The sequence below is a fragment of the Sebastes umbrosus genome, chromosome 24, assembly GCF_015220745.1.
Source record: "Sebastes umbrosus isolate fSebUmb1 chromosome 24, fSebUmb1.pri, whole genome shotgun sequence".
NCBI lineage: Eukaryota > Metazoa > Chordata > Actinopteri > Perciformes > Sebastidae > Sebastes > Sebastes umbrosus.
The window spans coordinates 6,567,108-6,590,003 of record NC_051292.1 but is presented as its reverse complement, the minus strand read 5'-3'; the positions used below and the strand labels follow the sequence as shown (position 1 = coordinate 6,590,003).

At 41.2% G+C, this 22,896-nt stretch overlaps 1 protein-coding gene across 3 annotated transcripts in view; it reads left to right on the top strand.

The window, feature by feature from the left end:
- The window catches only part of LOC119483912 (rho GTPase-activating protein 6-like), a 77,017-nt gene that overhangs the window by 39,385 nt on the left and 14,736 nt on the right, over nucleotides 1–22,896 (top strand). For all 3 annotated transcript variants that reach the window (XM_037762398.1, XM_037762397.1, XM_037762399.1), the window contains exon 2: nucleotides 20,957–21,116. In XM_037762398.1, the coding sequence (XP_037618326.1) occupies nucleotides 20,957–21,116 (160 nt within the window). The remainder of the gene's footprint in view (nucleotides 1–20,956; nucleotides 21,117–22,896) is intronic.

Here is a 22,896-nt window from a genome sequence, read left to right as displayed (position 1 = left end):
AATATAGCAAACATTCACCATATAGCAGCTAAAACCAATGTTTTTTTGGTGTTATTGCTTGAAATATGACTGAAACAACAAATCCAAATAGTTACTCATTCATTGTCTTTTGATGGACTAATCGATTCATCGTGTCTGCTCTTCATCATTTATCCAAGTCAGTGTTCTGGCTATGCCAGCATTCTGGTGATTATGGCAGGAAATCAGACAGCTCAAAGTGCTTGTCTGGATAAAAAAAAAGCTTTGGATCAAACATTTTGAATGGCAAGAAGTAAAAATCTAGTAAGTCTGGAGTGCACACTTTGCCTTAGTTGTAAAAGCGAATACAGTTTGGGAAAAGTCAAGGATGGTAATCTACTTTGTGGAGGCTTTATAAGGTAAGAAATTCAGTCAGACAGCATCTATTGATAGGAATATATTAAATATTTTAGTCAGGAAACCTTAAACCACCACTTTATGACAAAAAGCAGCAGGGAAAGGCCGAAGAGTTATGTCCTCAACACTTGAATTTGGTACAAGAATGCAGTCGAAATACGACAGAGAAGCAAAAAAAACTGCGTTTGCGTTAATGGGGGGATTAGGCCCCTTCAAGCCGATGATAAACAAACATGTGCCTTCGTCATTCCTGCCAGGGCAGATGAATATTTCAGATTCTAGGTTACCAGACTGGAGGCACACATGGATGGAGAAGACGGCGAGACGGAGCCAGAAGAAGCGAGAGATGCGTAAGCGTTTAATCCCCCCTCATGTATTTGTTCCACTTGTAGTGACGCATATGTGATGTGTTCTGCTTATGGCGTCAAAGCATTGTACTAACGGAACACCACCGGGGATATAACCGTCTGGATTGATCGCTCTGCTCCCGTCTTGGAAGCGATTTGTTTTCCAGTATTACGAGGATTATGAGAATGATATACAGAGCACCTTATTAGTCAACGTAAGCAAGATTCATCACATGCAAAGGCAATGAAAAGAAGAGCAAATCATCCCCTAATATAATAGTTTATTGTCTGTTAAGGGTTGAGCAACTGCAGACACAGAAAGGCCAAACTTGTTGCTTAACAGATCAGTGTAGGACTATACTGGTAGAGCTTTTTAGATAGTTGGTAGAGCAGGGTACTAGTGAATGCACAAATATTCACTATCTGGTGTTGAATTACTTTGAAAGTGGACGAAATAGCAACCGGCAGGTTTGTGTGGACACACGCTACAACTTATCCTCATACAACGGTTCATATCGTATTTTATGAAAAGTTATTGGGTTAAAATAACACAGGACGCAACTTAAGTACGGAAGTTACGTAACAAAAATGACTTAGGTTGAGGAAAAGATCGTGGTTTGGGTTAAAATAACATCAGAAGTTGCATAACCTAAGTACGGAAGTTACGTGACAAAAAACACTAAGTTAGGTTTAGGAAAATATTGTGGTTTGGGTACAAATAACTACGTAAGAGGCGTAACTTAAGTACGTAAGTTATGTGACAAAAACTACTTAGTTAGGTTTAGGAAAAGATCGTGTATTGAGTTAAAATAACATTGGAAGTGGTGTAACTTAAGTTACTTCCTGGTTTACGCTTACGTGGATGACATACAAATTAATTGTTTTATGGGATATCTGCTAATTACAGTGCATTGCTTTTCATAGGTATAGCTATGAGAACAGCGTGCACACTAACATGTAATTTAACCAATTGAACTAATTAATCTCCTCTGTATCATTTGAACAACTAAACAGTTTGTCCGGTCCCGTAGACAGATATAGCTCCAGCAGATGAGCTATTAACCTAATTATTTGGCTACTGAACACATCATGAATCATCCAATTAGTTCAGGCAGGAAATACAAGTCGTGTGCGCCACGCTTGGAGAGAGACACAAGTTTGACAACAATGACTTTCACTCGCTGATTAGTGTTCTCGACTGAAGGTGAGTCGCAGGGTGTGAAATGATATATTATTTGGAAGTCACATAATGACAACAGGGAAACGAATGGGCGTTAAAGAACATATGACTTTGATGCGGGTGAACTAATTCTTGAAGGGAGCCAGCCAGCATTGAGGCATTTGCCAATAGTTAAAGAATGATTGACTTTGTCTTGAATCCTTCTTTTGTGCTTACTGTTAGAACTTCATAGATAGCAGCAAATGAAGGGATGTATTTGCGAATCCAGTGCATCCTTCTGCAGGCTGTGCGTTTGCACAAGCAATGACGGAAGTTGTTCCCTCGCTGTGGTTGACATTGAGGAGTAAGAAGGCCGACAGAGAACGCCACAAAGGAAGTATTGATGAAATGATTGATTAACCTCCTCCACTATTGTTTGTTTTGTCTTCGACTCTGTCTGTCTGAGTCCGTCTCTCATCGCTGACCAAACAGAAAGCGCTCAAGCCACCCAGGGACCCTCGTCAGCCTGAGTGCTGCTACCTGTTTAGACAAGCACCCAAATCCCCCCCAATTGTTCTCCTCTTTGCCGTCTCTCTCGACTTCCATTGTTTTCACCGACTTCAAATTCTTCTTCCCCCTGCTCTCCCTAACTGCCTCCGTAATGCTGAGAGCAAACATTTTACAACATCTCCATACCTGCTGATGTATGACCTTGTTCTATTGCAATTAGGTGTGTTTGTTTAACTCCCCTGCCACTCCCAGTACAAACAGCTCTGGCGGAAAGAAAAGTCGCAGACATTAAATCGTTGATTTATCCGAAAGAATTGTCTTGAGGGCCAATCCTTAACGCTCTAGCGTCTGTCATTAACAGCTGTGCTCACGCATGCTTGTGTGGGAGGCTGGCATCAACCATGCATGTGGCTTCTTAGTCATCAGCAGAGCGAGTTTATTTACATTGATCACAAGTTTTCCTAAGCACACTCTGACCCAGAGGGAGCAGGAGTGGACATTTTGTTCGCAGGAGTGCACACAGATACTGAATGACTTCATTTTTTTGCGTGGTTGCATTACAAAAGTCCAATTTTGGGGGGAAATTGTTCTTTCAGATGCTCCGTCTTTTCATAATGTATGCAGGGTCTTGTTGACCTGACACACTTGAAAAGGATCCTTGCTCATGTGCAGGGGAAATTCGAAAACTAAACTCTTCCTCGTTCCACGGCTGTCACTTCTTTCTCGCCATGACAACGCCGCCCCGTCCCTCGTTTCTCTTCCTAGCCCCTGTCAGGGAAAGGCACTTGTTTTATTATCAACAGCGAAAGAGAAGTCCGCCCTCCCCAAGACTTGTCTTTTTATGGAGATGGTCGAAGGCCGAGGGGAGGAAGAAAACAAGAGCGGAGGAAGCGCGGAAGAGAAAGTTCTGGCAAGATGTGATCTTTGCTGAGGGGAGATGTGCTACCAGAGGCAGGAGTGAGCAAAATATGTGATGTTTGGAGGATTTACAGCGGAAGCTCTCGCTGTAGTTTCTTCATCATCCAGAGGTGTTGCTTTCTTCAGGGAGGGAAAGTTAAAGGAGTTGGGCAGTAGGTTCAAGAAAAGGTCACCATGTACAGTATTGCATCATAGTTTGGGAATTTTAAAGAGCTCCCTGATTCGCAGCAAAGCAGTGCAATGACCTGGAATCAAGACGGAGCTAATCAAGCCTACCATCATGGGTATTAAGAGTTTTGTAATCACACACACACACACACACTCATGTTTGCACTCAAGCCACACATGGGTGAGTCGTGCACACAAAGCAGAAGTAGATGCTAAATAGGAAGAACAGATTGTGCTGTCCGCCGGAGAAATCCCTGCTCTTCATTTTCAACACCTCGGACAGCTGTTGCTCTGCGGTTTGACCTTAGGTAACACAGCGATACGCCAAGACTAGCCAATGCTGTTAAACCACAGCAGGATGCATCTCACGGCCCCTGCACTTTTTCTTTGTATTAATCAAGAACAGTGTATCTGCGTCTCAGGCTTAAGAGGGCTAGTGGTGCTTGCAGGCTGCAGTGGAAATAAATTATCCATCCCGGTTACGAGGGGTTAGGAATTTCCAGGAGAGTTTCACAAAAGGGTCAGTGAGTGAAAATGCGCATCATGTCATCTGTTTCACTGCTTCAGTGCGTCTCTGAAGGTCAAAGGGTCACGGGGGAGAAGTGTGTCTGCGAGTGATTTTCTCTAACAAGGTGTGTAAGAGAATGCTCGTGTCATCCTCAATCACAGCGGATTCGTATCAAATGATGGAGGATCCGTGAGACAGATGTACAGGAGATTGCTGGAAGATGATCTAGATATCATTCGCATGATAGAGATCCGGTTCAGGAGGATATTTGTCGAATGATGAATATGGTGAAACTGAACTGTAGAACACGCTAAGGCTCCATGGACGGATTATTACAAATGTAGATTGAGGTTTTTCTTACTTTTGGACAGAAACTGGAAGTTTTACTTTTTTTACTCCCCGATGCTTAACGTTTATCTCATAACGGTTTAGGCACCGGAAAGAAAACATGCTAATCCTTTGCAAAGAAGTGCAAACAACCTCAGAAGCATGCACACACTTCTTGATGACACTGTATGACACTAAGTCTGCTATCTCGGTGGACGGTATTTGTTGATGTAATCTCCGATGCAACAGCACAGCAGAGCACATTGCTCAGGCTGTTCTCAGGCACTGTTCGTAGCTATACCTACGAAAAGTAATGCACTGTAATTCATATATATCCCACAAAATGTGTATGTAATCCATGTAATCGTGAACCAGGAAATATAAAGAGCGACAAACGCCACAAAGGGAAGAGGCTGGGCTGGATGGGTGGGTCATTAAACACTGTTCTTCTGCGAAACCAGGAGTCAACGTTGATTTATTTGTCACTAGTTTTTGTCACGTAATTTCCGTACTTAAGTTACGGCACTTCCGGAGTTATTTTAAGCCAAACCATCTTTTTCTAAACCTAATTAAGTCGTTTTTTGTTGCCTAAACCTAACAAAGTTGATCTTTTCAAAGTAGTGATGTTCCTGAAGACGGAAGTTTATTTTGAAAGACTGGAGTGCGTCACGTGTTGCTGGACATTCACAGGAAAATGCATGAGGAATCATTTTCCGTAAGATACCATACGAACCGTTGTATGGGGATATGTTGCTTTGCTTGACGGAATTGAACCACCAACAACATGGAAGAAAGCCGAGAACAGTTGTCGTAACCAAAATGTGATGCTTAATTTGCGTAGCATAGTTCCTATAAATAGCAAAATATTCCAGCAATGTCAAGCATCTGTATGATTCATGAGTTGCAAATACTTTGCATATGCAGCGTTAAAGAAACAGCGTCATTCTGAGTCAGTATCAGATTGACTGATAGAATCAAGCCCAGACAGATAGACACAGATGAGCAGACAGACAGGAAGTCATATTTCCAGTCTGGTGACATCTCAGAGAGTCCAGATGAAGGAAATACTCAAGGAATAACTCCAATGATGCCAGGAATAACGTAGCTTTTTGTGGTGACACACATACAGTTGGCCCATTGGAGACACCGTGCACTGTTTATACTCTTTGCCGGTGTGTGCATTCATATGCCTGCTATGCACATATTTGCACACAGGAGGACAAACCCATTTTAATGTGTGTGTGTGTGTGCCCATGCATTTAACTTGTGAGCATGTGTGTAGAAGGAAGTGTGACCCAGGTTCAAGGGGCCTTTGAGTCAAACTGGATTAGCTGCTCTCAAGGCTGCCACTGGAATGCGAGGATCAACAAGTGTGTCGTGGCGGTGCACGCGCAAACACACACGCCCATTTTATCATGGCACGCTCAGTATTTACCTTCAAGTCTATTCATATTTCTTCATTCCTTCACTTCGTTCTGTCTGTTTTCTCACTGCAACCAGCATATGGTGGCTATTTTGATCATTTACATCATGGCTTGATGTGGATATAAATGCAGATTTTGTCGACATTTCGGTTATCTATTCATTTCTTGAAGTTGCAGAGAACAAAAAATAGACAAAAATGATGAGCGTATGTAAACAGGAAACGAGGAGCTGCACGCGCTGATTGACGCATGAGTGGTTGAATAACTACATGCATCAAACGGCGTCTCACTTCTGCGAGGCTGCAGCTTCACTTGTTTATACAGCCTAGAATTTCAAAATAATAGCGATACTTGCAGACAGGTCTTGAATTCTTCCTTGGATGCTAAAGTGAACTGTAAATTATGACAGCCGTCTCTTCCTGAAAGTGGTACGGTGGTACTCAGGTGGATTTAGCTTGAAGGTCAATGTTATGCTGGATGAGTCATCATCTGAGTCCTTTGTAAATATAGTTCACTGTGTTGACCGGCAGTAGCATTGTCCATTTCACATTATTTTGAAAATATTGTCCTAAGCCTGGTATATCTGATGGGTTAGTGTTTCTCTTTCAAACTAATCCACTCTGTTGCTCTTATGAAAACAGTGGAAAGCAGTTCCTGGAAAATACTAAGATGTTTTGTGTCAATTTGACTCCTCTGTGCCAGATTTCTTTAGTTATTGCAGTAGCTCAACGGAAGCAGCAAGAATCAGAAGTCATTCTGATTTTTCACAAGTTTCACAGTCATTCAATGACTTGTTCCTCGGCCTGAGGTTTAACATGTCACCATGTGTCATTGAAATTGTTCACCATGGTTTTGAAATGGAGATTCTTAAAGTTAGGGAGTGTATGGAAATTATTAGAGGGGGAGGTAGGGTCAAAAAATGGGGAGGGTGATACATTGTTTTTGTTTTTGCTTCAGGAAGGTTAGTCTGTTTTGGGAGAGCAGGAGAGGGTCTTTAGATAGGGTCAGATTTATGTTTAATTTTCATATTTTTTGTTTATTTTATTTACTGCAAAAAAAAACAAAACTTAATAATGAATAGTTTTTCTATCAGGCTTTATTTTCAGCTCTTAAAAATTATGTTCACATACAACAAAACTGCATTGTGAATTCGAGGGAAACTGTTGTTTGAAACTTTGTTTGTTATCACAGATACGTTTGTAATGACCGGCGTGGTGGATGGGTCAAACAAACACAGGACTTTCCCCAGCAGCCTGCTGTTTGTGTCATGTGCAAAACTAAAAATGAACGTTCACTTATATTAATTTACGTCTGTAGCTTAAATAACGTAACAAACAGTCATTTTACGTCAAACCATGATGTTTTTTTTTTTACTAAACCTAACCTAAATGTAACAAGGTAGTTTTGTTGCGTCCTTTGTTTCAATTTACAATGTAAACCCCGTGTTTAAAACTGCGACCATTTTTTGGGAGAAAATGTGTTTCCCTCGAAACGTTATTGAATATTCAGTTTAGTTGTATGGGGACATCATTTTTTAGGAGACAGGGTTTTTATTGTAAGATTCAGGCCCCCTCTCCACCCAAATCATTTTTGTACAGTCCCTTAACTGTTACAGATGTTGGAGGTATAATTCCAGGCATTCACTTTCACTCACAGATTGTCAAAGCAAAGAACTGTTGAGCAAATTTTGGATTATTTCTGGCCATCTTGTTCCAGTGCTGGACTTATTTGGACCTTGTGGTGCATGCTTTTCTGGATCTAGTCTCCCAACACTCACCAGTAATCATACCTACACTTAACAGTCCCAGTGAGAAACAGACTTTGTTTGAGTTTTGATTGCTCTCACGGAGCAGTGCCAGTGGGAAGGTGATAAGTACAGTAGTTTACCACGTTAATTAAACACCCCATTATCAGCCTCTGGTTAAAGTGTTATAGTCATTACTGTTAATACTTTCTTTACTGGCACACATTCACACACACACACACACAACACGTTTCGGTCAGTTGAAGGTTGGTTGTGTTGGGCAGGCACTGGAGCGCTGCGCTCATTCCCTTTCCGCCAGGAAATCAATAATAGACCAGCTGACCCCAGTGTGACCTGTGTTACATGTGCACACATACACACATGCACTGTCACATCCACTGTCCAGAGAGAACAAAGCATCGCTGGGCAGTGGCGGGTGTGGCGTGGGTCTCCAGGAAGTCACACTTGGCTAAAACTTCCTGGACTGAAACGAGGCTGTGATGGCTTTAACGGCTGATTTAATTACTTTGGAAGTGTTTTTGAATGGTTTACGTCACTTTGTGACATGGTCATATTGGTTCAGTTATATTTAGGGCTCATTGTTTTTCAGTTTTTATCAATTTTCATAGAAGAATTCTTGAATTTCTTTTTAAAAACAGGCCAATATTTCGCCTGGATTTTACGTCCCAGTGCGCCAAAATGTTTCATATTGCAAAAAGCTATGAAACAGAGGGACATAGAGATGTAGGATATGTGGCCAGATGCAAGCCTATGATGTGCATTCACAAGTATAACGCATGAACAACATGCTCTGTCGCCATCAGTAGACCCAGGGGCTGAAATCTGCCACGTCTCAGTCCGGTCATACATTCCAGTCCAGTCATGGAAGACTCTAAATCTCAATCGGAAGCTACAAAGTCCTCCTGCAGGAAGAGCCCTGGGGTAAATTGTTTTGGGTCGCACATCAATCACATGTATGTCATGTGTCACTGAAAATACAGGGACTGAAGAACGGCAACTAGGAGACAGCTTTTTCCTGAAGGTCAACTTTGACCAGACACGGCGACGGCAGCGTAGCATACAATTCCCTGAACATATGTGTGACTGCATGCGCGGCTCGTGCGCCCGCGTTGCATTCAAGTTGCGCGTAAACGCTGCCATGTGTCTCTCGTAAAGTGACCGCGGCTCTGCCCTCGACTCTGTCATCTTCCTCATCAGCAGCATCATGCGGATTCTGAGCCAGCAGGTTATAATCCCCGCTCTTTAACTACCTCACAGGATTAACTAGGAAGAGGGGGGGCATCTGGCACCCATGTGGAAAATAAAGAGTCTTACGGAGACTTTGCTCTGATCCCGCTGTGTTAAATGGATACGGTGGAAGAAGCACAGAGAGGGAAAACCAAGGGGAATGTGCTGCACTTGTGTCGGCTCAGGTTCTCGCCACTGGGGTGAAAAATAAACTATTCGCTAATAGGATCAACATATAATCTTGAGCACGCTTACATCCATGAAAAATAAAAGACCGAGGTGTTAAGTAAATGCACTCTGATCTGTTATAATAGGTGTTTGGAGCTACATAGATGCAGAAACTATGAGTTAAACTCCTTTATTGTAGAGTCACCAATCAATCTAACATGCATGTTTTTGGACTTTGGGGGAAACCTGAGCACCCGGAGTAAACCCACGAAGGAAAACTCCAGTTCAAGAGTTCTTAAATGGTTCAGTCGGAAGTCTTATCTTAAATGGCAGTTGTGACCCCACTTCCTCAAACTCTTCCTACATGCAATGTTCATTTGCATGGACGTTTTCAGTGAGGAAACCTTCTTAGGCAAGGAGGAGTAGGCGAGTCCGTTGGTTGCAAAACCGACCTTTAACTGTCTTACAGCTTACACTGTGTGAAATCAGACTTTGTCATGAAATTCGACAAGCAGAGAAAAATGTTCACAAGACAGCAGCTGTTTCACAAATGACATATTAATGACACTAGTTGCTTTGAATTACAAATCAATTGCCAGAAATTCTTGAATTCGTAATCTGCTTTGGGACATCTCAAGACCTTTGGAAACATGAGTTGTTTGGTTGTTTTGAAGTCACACTTTAACAAAAAAAGAACGGCTTCCCCTCTTTTTTTTTTTCCAGTGTCATAACTGTCATGTGTCTGTCTGGACGGCAGGAAGTACTGAGACAAAGTCGTCTGGGTCTCTGGTGTGGTTGTTAATGTGTATCTTCGTACATGGGCGTGTGTATTTTTGCTTGTTACTGAAACATTTGATTATCAGAAAAGTTATCGGTGATTTAGCAGGTGTTTAGGAGGTTTGCGTTGTTTGGTATGAGAGGGGAACACTTGGGGAACCATGTGACAATTGCATTTATGTTGGATTTCGCCGCATACGTTGCATTCCCACTTTACATCAGAGGCCCGATGCGTTACGCCTTTTTGGCACCAATGCCAGCTTCTAATCTCTCAATCTATTTAACATTCCAGGATTGAGTGGCACATTATTTCTCTGGAGAAGTGCTTTCTGTGAAGCTGGTGCTTGTGTATGTTCATGTGTGTGTTTGTGTGTGAGCCCGTTCTCACGGTGCTGACATAGTAGAGCGCTCGGACTGCGAATGGTTCGATGGGAAAGTAATTCCCATGGGGCTACTTGCGCAACCATTTCTGACTGATTGGCAGATAAAGTGAACACACACAAACACACGACGTACTGTATATGTATTGAATGTCTATGTAATGTCTATATCTATGTATTGAATGTGTTAATGGAGGCACACTGGATTCAACAATTCTATTCCATAACTGTATATGGAGCAGAAATGGGGCAACTGTAAAAGACGATAACAAAACATTTACCTTTAAGCCCCTTTTAAGCAAAAAAATCCCTGAAATTCACATTTTCCAGCTTCTCAAATTTCAATATTGGTTGGTTTCTTTGTGTTCTATAAAAGTTAACTGGCTATTTTGAGTTTTGGACTGTTGGTATGACAAAACAAGCATCTTGAATATGTTAACTTGGGCTCTCTAAACTTGCGATTTTCACTATTTTCTGACATTTTGAAGACCAAACAATTCATCGATTAATTCAGAAAAAAATCAGCAAGTAGAGTAATTTATGATTAAAATAAAAGTTAGTTTCCTTCCTAAGACTAAAATGTCTCTCCATACAGTTTGGAAATTTTATAAATTACATGTGATGGACACAAAGAGAACAATTAATGCATGACACACAGTCATTACATCCCTTTATAACAAGTTCCTGAGGATGTTATTTCCTGATTGGCTGGATTACTACTACGGAAAAACATTTTTCAAGCAGCTTGATATGCAGAATACAACAACAAGTCTGCAATTTGTTTAACTAAAATCTGAATTAAACATCTATAGCCATCATCACTATAAATGGAAACACCCAGGCACTTGTTTTTTCTTTGCAAATACTCCCATTTCCCCGAGCTATAAGTGTCTGTTGACTAAAACCCTGCACCTCTGGGGGTTGAAAGACTGCACTTGTCATCTGCTCAGCTCCATTTGGCAGTGGTTTGGCTGCCGCTGAGTTGTGACCTTAATTTGAGTTTCAAATCACTCCATAACACAGATGGAGGCCTGGAGGAAACTCCCATAAACACACACATGCATGCAGGTCATGGACTGATTGCTCGGACCATCTCTCCGCCGCTGCCATCGGGCCACAATCAGTTTCAAGTGGAGCAGGCGATGCATGTTTTTCCACTTATTTATGCTAAAGCGGACGTGATTCCCAACACCACCTTCCAATCTGCACACACACAACAATCCCTACGAGTGCTCTACTCTCCATACGGGATTAGTAATGATTAACCAGCTTCATTAGCTCAGCCGGCTAGTCTGGTAAGAGAGAGAATTTATAGACTTGTGTACAACAGGGCTTGATTTGTGTGCGTCTGGGTGTGTGTCCAACAAAAAAAGGGAGATGGAGAAAGGACAATGGGTAATAGATATGGATAAGGATGCAGAAGGGTGTGTGGGTTACGTCATGGGTTGTATTAGGTCTTGTGTTTTCTAAGAGAATAATTCTATTTGAATTGCTTATTATTTTAACCCTAAAACAATATAAAACAACATTTAAGGACAATATATTTGTTTGAGATTTTAGTGAGTACATCAAACTGAAACTGTAAAACTGTGAGGGACAAAAATGGAGATTTCGAAACCCCCCCTTACTCAAATTCCAACCTTGGATATGGAAGAAAGTGCAGAAAGCACAATGTAGAAAGGAAACAGTGGAGTTATCCACTGTTTTATGGTCCGGCTCCTGGACCATCCCAAGCAATTTGAAGGTTTCCCAACAAGTCAAAACAGGGGTGAGGTCCAATTACTAACATGTTAAACACAGCTGCACTCAACTCTCTAGAGCATTTCAGACATTCTTCGCTGAGCAATCCCTAGTTCGTATGAAGCAGGAGCTGAATTTTTATGGACATTTAAATGCGAATCTTCACACTCAGGCTGTGATATTTCACTTCCCACAATTCACACGTATACAGAAAAGAACTGTGTAGCATCACGGCGTTAGAAAGAACACGGAGACAAAAGACCAAACGGCATGACAAATATGTCATGGGTAGTTATGACAACTTCTACGAGACAGAAATAGTCACACAACTTCTCCTTCTACTATCAACCGCGGTGTTGATACAATACCTGATTTTCTTTGCTCTTGCCGCTTATGTAACCATTATGCAAGATCCCAAGTCTTCAAGGTCGGACCTCATTATTGCTGCTGCAGGCCCTTCACATTAATCTGTCTTTAAAATGTTTGAAGTTCGCCCGTGGCTTTAGATGTGCCTGCCAATGATTGGGCGGGGTGGGGGGGTTAGAGGGATATTTGGAGTACCCTCTCCAAGTTGCTCATAATTGCCACTGAGCCAGAAAGCCCTCATTAAATGCAAAGGCTGATGAAAAACAATACGCAGTGAAAGATGATACCCACATATTAGTGCATGTACTAATTTTCAAATCCTGTGTTTCCTCACTGATGTGTGGTGGTGTCCTCCAACAGCCAGAAACATTTTAATTGTTATACATTTATTCCTGGTCGACCCCAGGAAGATTAGTTGGTTGACAAAAACATTTTTTTCTGTACTGATTTTCTGTATTTTTATTACAGTATGCTCACGCCCAATCTTGGCCTGACCAAATGCAACTTATGTAACCATAATGTAAATATTAAAGACGTTATTGTATCCATATCCCTGACTTACGGTCTCCCCACCTCACCTGCATGTGATTTAAAATGTCAGAAAATAAATACCCATCAGTTTCCCAGAGCTTAATGTGAGTCTTCAGATGTCTAAAACCCAAATATTTTAAATTAAAATGATATAAAACAGAAAAAAGTAGCAAATCTTCACATTTAAATAGCTGCAAGCAACACGTGTTTGCCATTTGCACTTTATAAATGACTTAATCTAGTTAATATTTGATCAAAACTATTGATTTTTAAAAAACAAATTGGTCGAATAATTGTTATTCTGTACAGATGAATTATTTCAGCACCAGTTGCCATACATGATTTCTGTTATAGCTGCATATAGACACAGCAGCTGCCCTATTCTCTGTATTGGAATGGATGGTATGATAATTGCATTTACAACCATAACAGCTTATCTTCACATAATACTCCATCTGCATGACCTCCCATACTGGAGGTTGATAACCTCACATTTTACTACCAACGATAAGCCCGCTGAATTGCTTTCGCATTGGGTTATGCAACTTGTGTGCGGCTAACATTGATCCATAATTCGGTGGTTAAATCCCCCCTCAGGCAGCGGTCAGGGCCAACCCGAAACAAGTGGAGGAGCCTATTAATCGTCGCTGTGTGGTAGATACATGTACAAACATGCACACACACACACATATACACAGCAATAGCGCTGGCTGACAAGTGAGGGTGGTCACTAATTACAAGCAGATGTGAACCTCGAGGAGGTTCCAGGTCAGCGAAAGCAATCTATTACATGCATGCGTGAAGCCAACCTGTAAAAGACAGTGTTGAAAAATACTCGTGCATTCCTCTGGATCAGTGTTGTGGCACATAAACTCTGCTCAAGGGTCATTTAAAGCCAGCTGCAACGCAAAAAGGGGAGAGAAAACAAATCGAAAAGTACGACGTGAAGCATTTTGGAATGTGCGTTTAGTGTCTGTATTCACCGTAAGTGATCTCTTCCTGGGCCTCTATAGTACCTTTCTGGAATATCACTGCATACGTCATTCTTGATTGGAGTTTATACAGAGCCAGCAAGCACCGTTTAGTCATTACAGATGTGTGTGTATACATCAGGCGGCAACCTGTGGAGCCATTGCACATGCCTTAAACTTGCATTATTTCTAACAGCCAGCAGGGGGCGACTCCTCTGGTTGCAAAAAGTCTCATCTTATTGTATAGAAGTCTATGAGAAAATGAGCCTACTTCTCACTTGATTTATTACCTCAGTAAACATTGTAAACATGAGTTTATGGTCTCAATTGCTAGTTTCAAGTCTCTCAATACAGCATGATGTTCATTTAGTAAATGATGGTCCCATTTGGAGTCAAATAGACCATAAAGCAGGGGATGCTTTAGGGCGTGGCTACTTTTTGATTGACAGGTCACTACAAAGGCAATACCTTATTCAGCATTCAGTTGTACTTAGCTCCACCCTCTCGTGTCACTTCTGGTTCCAAAAAACCAAGATGGCGACGCACAAAAACCTAGACGGCGATGGCCAAAAACCAAGATGGTGACGGTTAAAAACCAAAATAACAACGGCCAAAAAACCAAGATGTTAATGGCCAAAAAACCTAGATGGCGACTACCAGAAACCAAGATGGCGAAGGCCAGAAACCAAGATGGCAACCAGCAAAATGCCGAATTCAAGGCTTCAAAACCGTAGTCAACAAACCAATGGGTGACATCACAGTGACTACGTCTTCTTCTATACAGTCTATGGTTTACATGCATATGGTTGCAGAGAAGACATTTGAAAGTCAGAGATACTGTAGTGTCCATTGCCTTATGTGGCTACCTGTGTTTTTCCCCCACTGGCAGATTTGTCATCTGCAATCCAAATGTCTGCACAACATTGTATGTCAATCCATCAAGTAGATGTCACTGGATATGTCAAAATGTTGACCTACAGTATAACACCAATAGTGTACAGTATATCAGAATAAAAAAACAAGGCTCACCACGAAAAAACACTGAAAAGCTTAAATTCAGACTTGGCGTTTGCCATACAAGCTTTATTTAAGGTCCAAACTAATTGGAGTCTAGCAGGATTTGCACCCTGTTCATTGCTCAAGCCAGTGGATTAAAGGCTTTGGAACAGATTTTTTTCTTGAAAAGAGGATTTGCTGCATTGTCTCTATTTACTGCTGCGCAAGGATATTTCCAACGGCACTTGAAGGCAGCGTGTGCCAGCATATATTACTTTGAGGATGAGGAGTGGGGATTTGTATTCTCTTGCTCTCTCGACCAATAACAACACAGTTTTGTCAATGCGTTGCCACGGCGCTCCGGGCCAATAATGGTGATGTGTATATGGAATATTGAGCGGTAAAAGGGTGGCTGAGTTTATTATTGGCTATGATGCCGTCAATAAGTCATCAACGAACATACTGATCCAGTATGCAGCACTACGCAGCACAGCAACAAGTGCCCATGTGTGTGTGTGTGTTCCAGGTGCGTTACCATAGTAATATTTCTCTCACTTCCTCGCCTTTTTTTATTTTCTGTGTATGCGTTGCCACGGAAACTGACATATTCCTTTGCCCGTTGCGCCATTGTCCCCCTTTTGTCTAAAATAGAACAGAAACCACATGCTGCAGCGGCGCTGTATGTCCAAATGGCATTAGTCATCTAACTGCACGGTGCCAGTCCAGTCAGCATTGATCTTTCCTGCGTCACATCTGTCAGATGGGACATAAAGCGACAGCAACAAGTGCTGAGTCCCATGATTAATAGACGCTTTTGCACTCTTTACATAACATTTAATATACATAACATGCAGCGTTAACTCTTCTCACCAAGCTGTTGTTTGGCTTTGACGAACTCTTTGCATTCTTTTACCTCGACATGTCTAATCCTTTTCTTTCCCTCTTTTCTACAAAGCAGATTCATGATTTATCGTGGTTTATTTCTGCTCGTGCTAAATTGCATTAAGCGCAGCAAACTGCCAGGTAACACCATTTGTTAAAGTTGGGATTATGTGATTAGATCTGCTCCCGGCCATTCCAGCAAACAACATGCGTGGGGGGTTCGATAGTTGTAATAAATACAAAGGAAAACAGACGGTGTGTAAAGGCATAGCAACCGGCTATATTTTGGAGACAAACATTCGGAGTTAAAGGATTGTGACAGTCGCCGCATGGCAGATTTGTCTCTATAGAGTCTATTCAAACAGTGTTACATCTCACTAAGCTTCCACGTCATACTGAGGTCCGAGGTAATGAATGCTTTGGTTGTATATGTTCCAGAGGCATTCAGAGTCACGGTGCACTGTGACATTTTGTCTGTGATTTGTGGTCCAGTAAAATGCGATCTCATTAACTTTGAGTATGACATTAGGAGATTGGTTATGATAATGTCAGCCGTGTATGCTTTGTTTCTCATTAACTCTAATAGTCAAAACAAATTAGCATTTACTGTGGTATAGAATAGTAGCTGACTATCATGATCTCTGAGAAAACAAACACTTGATTAGATGTTATTGGATGTGAGTGGTTTTCTTACTGGGAAGGATGAGAAAAAACATGAAGCTCTACTCTAAAAAAAATTGAATCATGAACTCAGAATGACTTTTCTGATGAAGTAAACTTGGCCGTCGACTCAAAATGCTTGAGGTTTAACATTGATCCAGAATCAGTGTTTTTTTGCTCCATTAAAGGGGAACACCACCTGAATTAAAGAGGACCTATTATGCTAATTTTCAGGTTCATACTTGTATTTTGGGTATCTGCTAAAACATGTTTACATGCTTTAATGTTCAAAAAACACATTATTTTTCACATACTGTCTGTCTGAATATACCTGTATTCACCCTCTGTCTGAAAAGCTCCGTTTTAGTGCCTGTCTCTTTAAGGCCCCCTCTCGAAAAGCCCAGTCTGCTCTGATTGGTCAACCGAACTAAACTCTTCAAACTCTGCTCCGCTTTAACTAGCTTTGTTTGAGGGCTTGCCAAAACATGAGTTACTCTGTCTCAAAGCCAGAAACCAGAGTCTCAAACTTGTGATGTCATCGGGTATAAAGTCTGGAGCTGCTCCATAGACGATGAATGGGAGACTGATTTTATGGACCCGCAAAATGTTTATTTACTGTTTTATTATACCCAAACAAGCTTTATTCTATTGTAGCGTTATCAGTTGTGAAACAGAACATGTTCCCATATACTCAGATCATTCCTCTGGGTGCTCACAGTGTCATCTAGAACATATTTCCCTATTCATTGTCTATGGAGCGATTCCACACGTTATACCTGATGACATCACAAATTTGAGTTTTAGCACTCTAGTTTTTGGATTTAGGAGAGAGTTGTTCATGTTCACCAATATTTTTTTGACTATCTTAGACCATAGGAATGACATGTATGAATTTTGAAAATGGGCGTAGTTCCCCTTTAAGTGGCGTGCTAATGACAATATTCATCCTTTTCAGTTCTTCTTCTTTTGTTTCTCTGTGCTCAGGGCCGTAGATAATACATTTTTTATGGGGATTTCGGGGCTTTAGCAACCTGTGGGAAAGTTCTATTCATTCTACGACTACATGAAGGTAAAAAAATAAAATTTGAAAAAGCAAAATTATTTAAAAAAATGCATTTCTGGGGGTCGGGGATTTGGCTTCATTTCAATCAGTTGTTTAAGAGTTAAAAAATGCAGCACCTAACTAGTTTTTTGCTCGGTGTTCAGCTCAGCAAGTTCAACCTCGATAAATGTGTGATCTCATCTAACCGCACCCGACCATGCTGTTGACAAACTAAATACCCAGTGGTTGCAGATGTGGTGTCTTTTTGAACCCTCCGAATCCTACATAAAGACAAATGATATAACATCATTCAACAAGGATCTACTTTGTCAAAAGTTAAACCGTGCCGGTTGGTTTTGGAACGTCTCGGTTTGTAAATCTGAATGGGCGTCCCCGCAGGTCACGCAGGCTTTCGGCTCATTGTTGCCAGCGGCGATACCAGGATTTAGTCTGGCCCCTTTCGCTCTGCTGTCAGCATTCCACGGGTTGACACTCAAGAACTGAAGCTCATCCATCCCCTTCAGAAAGCCTGCTGGGCAGAACCAGCTCGACCGAGGAGAGGCCCTCTTATTTAACTTTTCCAACTGTTTGTCTTTTCTTTTGCAGTGTGTATTTGTGTGTACATGTGTGTGTGTGCACCCCCTCAAGCTGTGTGTGAGGTCAAGCGGCAGGGAAAAGGGTTTCCTCAGCCAGCGATAAGGAATGGCATACACTCACAAACAGCTGTGCTGGATGAAATGCTCTATTAAAGGGGGGGCAACTTGCAACTTGCTGGACTCGTGACAGAATCATTCACATGCACACACACACACACTCAGGTAGCTCTCCAGGTTGCCTTGTGTCCACATCTTGTTTTTCCTCCCATGGCTGAATGATGACTCTGTTGCTTCACTGCACCGCGTTTCGGGTCAAATAACAAGAGAGTTGACAGAGGGAGGAATGACTTCAAGAAAATAATGTTGATAGAGGCCAAATCATGAGAAGCAAAGTGACATAAAGTGTCTCAGAGCAGGCTGTTCTCATACATCGTTCATAGCTATACTTATTTAAGTTATGCACTTTAATTTGTATATATCACATTAAAACAATTCATATGTAATATACGTAATTGTGGAGGAGGTGGTCCAGGTTGACTGGTCTTCGTATACCCGTGTGACAACAGAAGTCAACATTGATTTATTTGTCACGTAACATCCGTACTGAAGTTATGCCATTTCCAGAATTATTTTAAACCAAACCACGATCTTTTCCTAAACCTAACTAAGTATTTTTGTTGCCCCAACTTAACCTAAGTAGTTTTGTTTCCTAAACCTAGGTAGTTTTGTTGCCTAAACTTAACTACCTAGTTTTGTTTCCTAAACCTAACTAAGTAGTTTTGTCGCCTAAATCTAAGTAGTTTTGTCGCCTAAACCTAACTAAGTAATTTTGTTGCCTTAACTTAACCAAGTTGATCTTTTCCTAAACCTAACTAAGTAGTTTTGTCGCCTAAACCTAACAAAGTAATTTTGTCATCTAAACCTAACTAAGTAATTTTGTTGCCTAAACTTAACCAAGTCGATCTTTTCCTAAATCTAACTAGGTAATATTGTTGCCTAAACCAACTAAGTAATTTTGTTTCCTTAACCTAGGTAGTTTTGTTGCCTAAACTTAACTACCTAGTTTTGTTTCCTAAACCTAACTAAGTAGTTTTGTCGCCTAAATCTAAATAGTTTTGTCTTCTAAACCTAACTAAGTAGTTTTGTTGCCTAAACCTAGCCAAGTTGTTTCCAGTGAAAACGGAAGTTTATTTTGAAAAGACTGGGGCGGAAATTGACACACGTGTTGCTGGACATTCGTAGGAAAAAGCAGGAAAAATTAGGAATAACTTTTTGTAAGATATCATACAAACTGTTGTATGAGGATACGCTGATCAAAGAAACACATTTTTAAAGAAGACATGAAGAACAAACATCAGTCAAGAGGGCAAAATGATGAAATTCTGTTTTTTTCTAGCTATAAACTGCAGCAGCACAAAATAAAGATAAACACAGACACATTAGAGTACATTCGTAAGCCCTCTGTCTGGATAAGGCATTAGATAAATTGCAGCAGCGTGTCCTCTCTTTCTCCCCCCCCACCCCTCCTTCTTAACCTCTCCCTCTTCCTGACCTCCTCTCGGCAGACACGGAGGAATGCATGACCAGAGATTCAGATGACTCAAATGTTCATCAAAGCCAAAGCGCTCTCTCTCTCTCGGTTTCCAATTCATTACGATTCAATTCCACCTTGATCACAGATTAAAGCCAAAGCTGCAACGTAAACCTGTCTGCGGCTGAAAAATGACAGACTGCTTGCTATAGTAACCTCATCTCCTCCTCCGCATATGCTGTGCGTTCTCAATGCTGCTTTACGTGTGTGGAAAGCATATTGCGAATCCATCAGTGCAAGGCCACTTCATGTCCTCACTTGCTCTTTTTTTTTTCCTAAGCACATGCTGTCTTGGCCCATCAGTCTGTGTATCTCAATTTTATACATTTAGTTTGGCTCAGGTTTCTGCTGTTGTAAAAGAACATCCTGTACACGTTGGATTTCTAAGACGTTTCACATTTGTTCTGTATTTTTTCTGACAGTAATAGCTGGTTGGTAATACATGTTATCTAACATAATCCACTCCCAAGCTCATCATCTATGAGAATCAAAGTTTCTTTTTTTCTCCAATACTTTTTTATTACTCAAAGAATGCAGAGGCCAAGGGTTTACTCAGTTTCACATGCATCAAGTCCAGGGAACCTTGATGTGCTATATTTTTTTGTCTGTTAATCATTTTTCACGATGAAAAACAATAGCGAGGGGGTGGGAATCACCAGAGGCCCCACGATACGATACGATACGATACGATCACGATACTTAAGTCACTATCCAATTTTTTAAAATTGAGATTTTAAACATTTTGCGATATTGCAATAAGATATATTGGGATTTTTTACCTTTTTTCAACTGCAAATCATGCAGTTTGTCATCACCTGTTTTATTTAATAAGATCCAGTTTTCACTCTGTTCATCTCAGAGTTATTATTCACATATTTTTTGTTGTCAGACAAAGAGTATAGAAGCCAAAAGAAGACTCTGCCACGATTTTGGACTGAAAATGCTTATTATATTAATAATATTTTATTGTTCAAAACAGGCCGTTTTGGTAGAATATGACAATAGTTTTGTTTTACTTTTGTATGGCACTTTTTAGGCGGACGTTTTACTGGCGTCCGGTAGTCACTTTCAGTCCAAAATTGCGGAAGCAAAGCTTTGTTGCTGGGTGCTGATGTTGCAATGGAACAAACAATTGACTTTCACTTCTTGGCAATATACACTCTTGAGGTCAGAGGTCAAAAGACCCCTTTGAAAATGGCCATACCAGTTTTTCCTCACCAACATTTAGCATAATTTTGGAACGTTATTTAGCGTTATTACCGACAAGCTAACATGACATGGTTGGTACCAATGGATTCCTTAGGTTTTATTGTTATATATGATACCGGTATCTTCATTCTAGCTTTAAAAGCAAGCCTGCTACAACCTCTGAAAGACAGAACAGCGGCCGTCAGGTGTTGAGAGATTCATAGTTTATCTAATAAAAGATTGATATTTGACATTTGTGTATCGATAAAAAATTGCCACACAAAATATTCCCATACTATGCTGTTATACCTAACCTTGTGTTCATTTTTGTCTCCTCAAGGGTGACTTCACCTGGAGCAGCCTGTCGGGGCGGAGCGTGCGTCTGGCGCCGGTTGCCATCCAGAGCCTGTCGGAGCTGGAGAGGGCCAGGCTGCAGGAAGTAGCCTACACCCGTTTACACCAGGACTATGATCTGGGATGTCAGATAACCATGCCAAAAGGTGGGAGTTAAACAGTTACATAATCTTTAGGTTTGTTAGTTCTGAATGGATGGGATTTACTGCCTCAGCAGATAGCATCAGCTTTTTAAGCCCCTGACGCCAGAACTGAACCCTATAGCAAACGCTACTCATTTGATATCTTTAACCCTAGTTTACTGTTCAAACTTGCGCAGCCACTTTCAAGTGTCCCATAAAGTAAAGCCGAAGATCGAGCCCCTGACCACATCCTCTCATCACCCCTCAAGTGTAGTTAAGGGAAGTCATGTATATGGTCTATGTTTGGGGAAGTCATTGCAACACATGCATTTTAGATGTAAACCGTCCTTCACATCGAGATCGGGTGCTTCCTGTTCAACTCCCCCTCCTCATAATCTCATAATGACACGCGACTCCCTTTCCGCTGCATTCACCACCCACTAGTCACCATGTACTCTACTAAAATGTTGCAAAAGCAGGCTGTATTTGTCCCTACTTTAAAGCTAAACAACTGTATTTTGGTCTTGTTAGCCCAACCATGAAGTGACTAAAGGATTGGAAAATTAGACAATTCAATCCAGATATAGCAGAAATGAGCACTGCACTGAGTCAGTGTTTTTTCCAACCGGGCCCGCCCATGCTAAAAATGTCTACATGCACAGTTTATAGATAGAAAAGAAAAATATACATAATCCCACTCAATTGAAAGGAAACACATGGGCGAAATATAACAAGTTAATGACCTTCATATTCCTTCAATTAGACTCAGATCAAAGATCTAGTGACTTAGTAATGGACTAGTTTTATTGGGAGCATCAGAAGACGAATTATCCCCACTTTTACTCCCCATTAAGCTCCAAAAACGCTGGATCCTACAGTTCCCATAATGCAACTCAACAGCATTTTTCGTTAGGTTTCCCTTTCCCTGTAAATGCCCATGCCTTTTTCTCCATGCTTCCAGTTTGTAACGCAGTCTCAAGCCAAAACTGAGATGACATCATCAGGGTTATTTTCTCAGCTCCCTCCAGAGCCTCAGAAGACATTATACAACTGTTTTCACAGGGTGAGCGGTACTCCCCATCATAAGTAAACTGAACTGCATGTACAATTATAAAAACTAACCCCAGGATAGCCAGACTTCTTTGGAAGAGAAAACTTGCTGTACTTGGTGGTATTGTAGGTGTGCGTACCCGCGGTTTTCTTGTGCAAACATTTTTGGGTGTGCTCTCTTTCGGTTTTAGCTCCAATTTAAGTGTTTGTATTAGTGGCTTCCAACCTTTTTTGGCTTTTGATCCCACAAAATGTCTGTTTAAGGCCTCAGGTCACAGATTGCATATTAGCTAAAAAGTATTTTTTCCTCACTCAAATTAAAGGGATAGTTCGGGTGTTCTGAAGTGGGGTTTTTTAGAGGCCTGAGAAGGTAAAATGATTCAATAAATCGGCAATAAATTAGAAAAAAATCAAGAAAAAATCCCAGAAAAACATGCTGTACTTCTGCTTTCCTGCCCTGTAAATCATCTCATGACCTCCAGATCTCTCTTCGACCCCTTGGGGGGTCCTGACCCCCAGGTTATAGGATCCACTGGTTTACAGTTGGCTTGTTTACAACCAGTGTTGGTCTGATCACTTGTTTCTTTCCCCACCAGACTTCCTTATAGTCCTTCTGCTGTGTTTCCAGACCTCAGCAATTACAGTTGTAAGTGTGCAGCATGTTTCCCTGCACTGACTGTACTACAGCAGCCGCCATAGCAGCAGTATAGTGCAGCCAGTGGATTATCCCGGGCCTTGCATTCCAGCTGAAGGT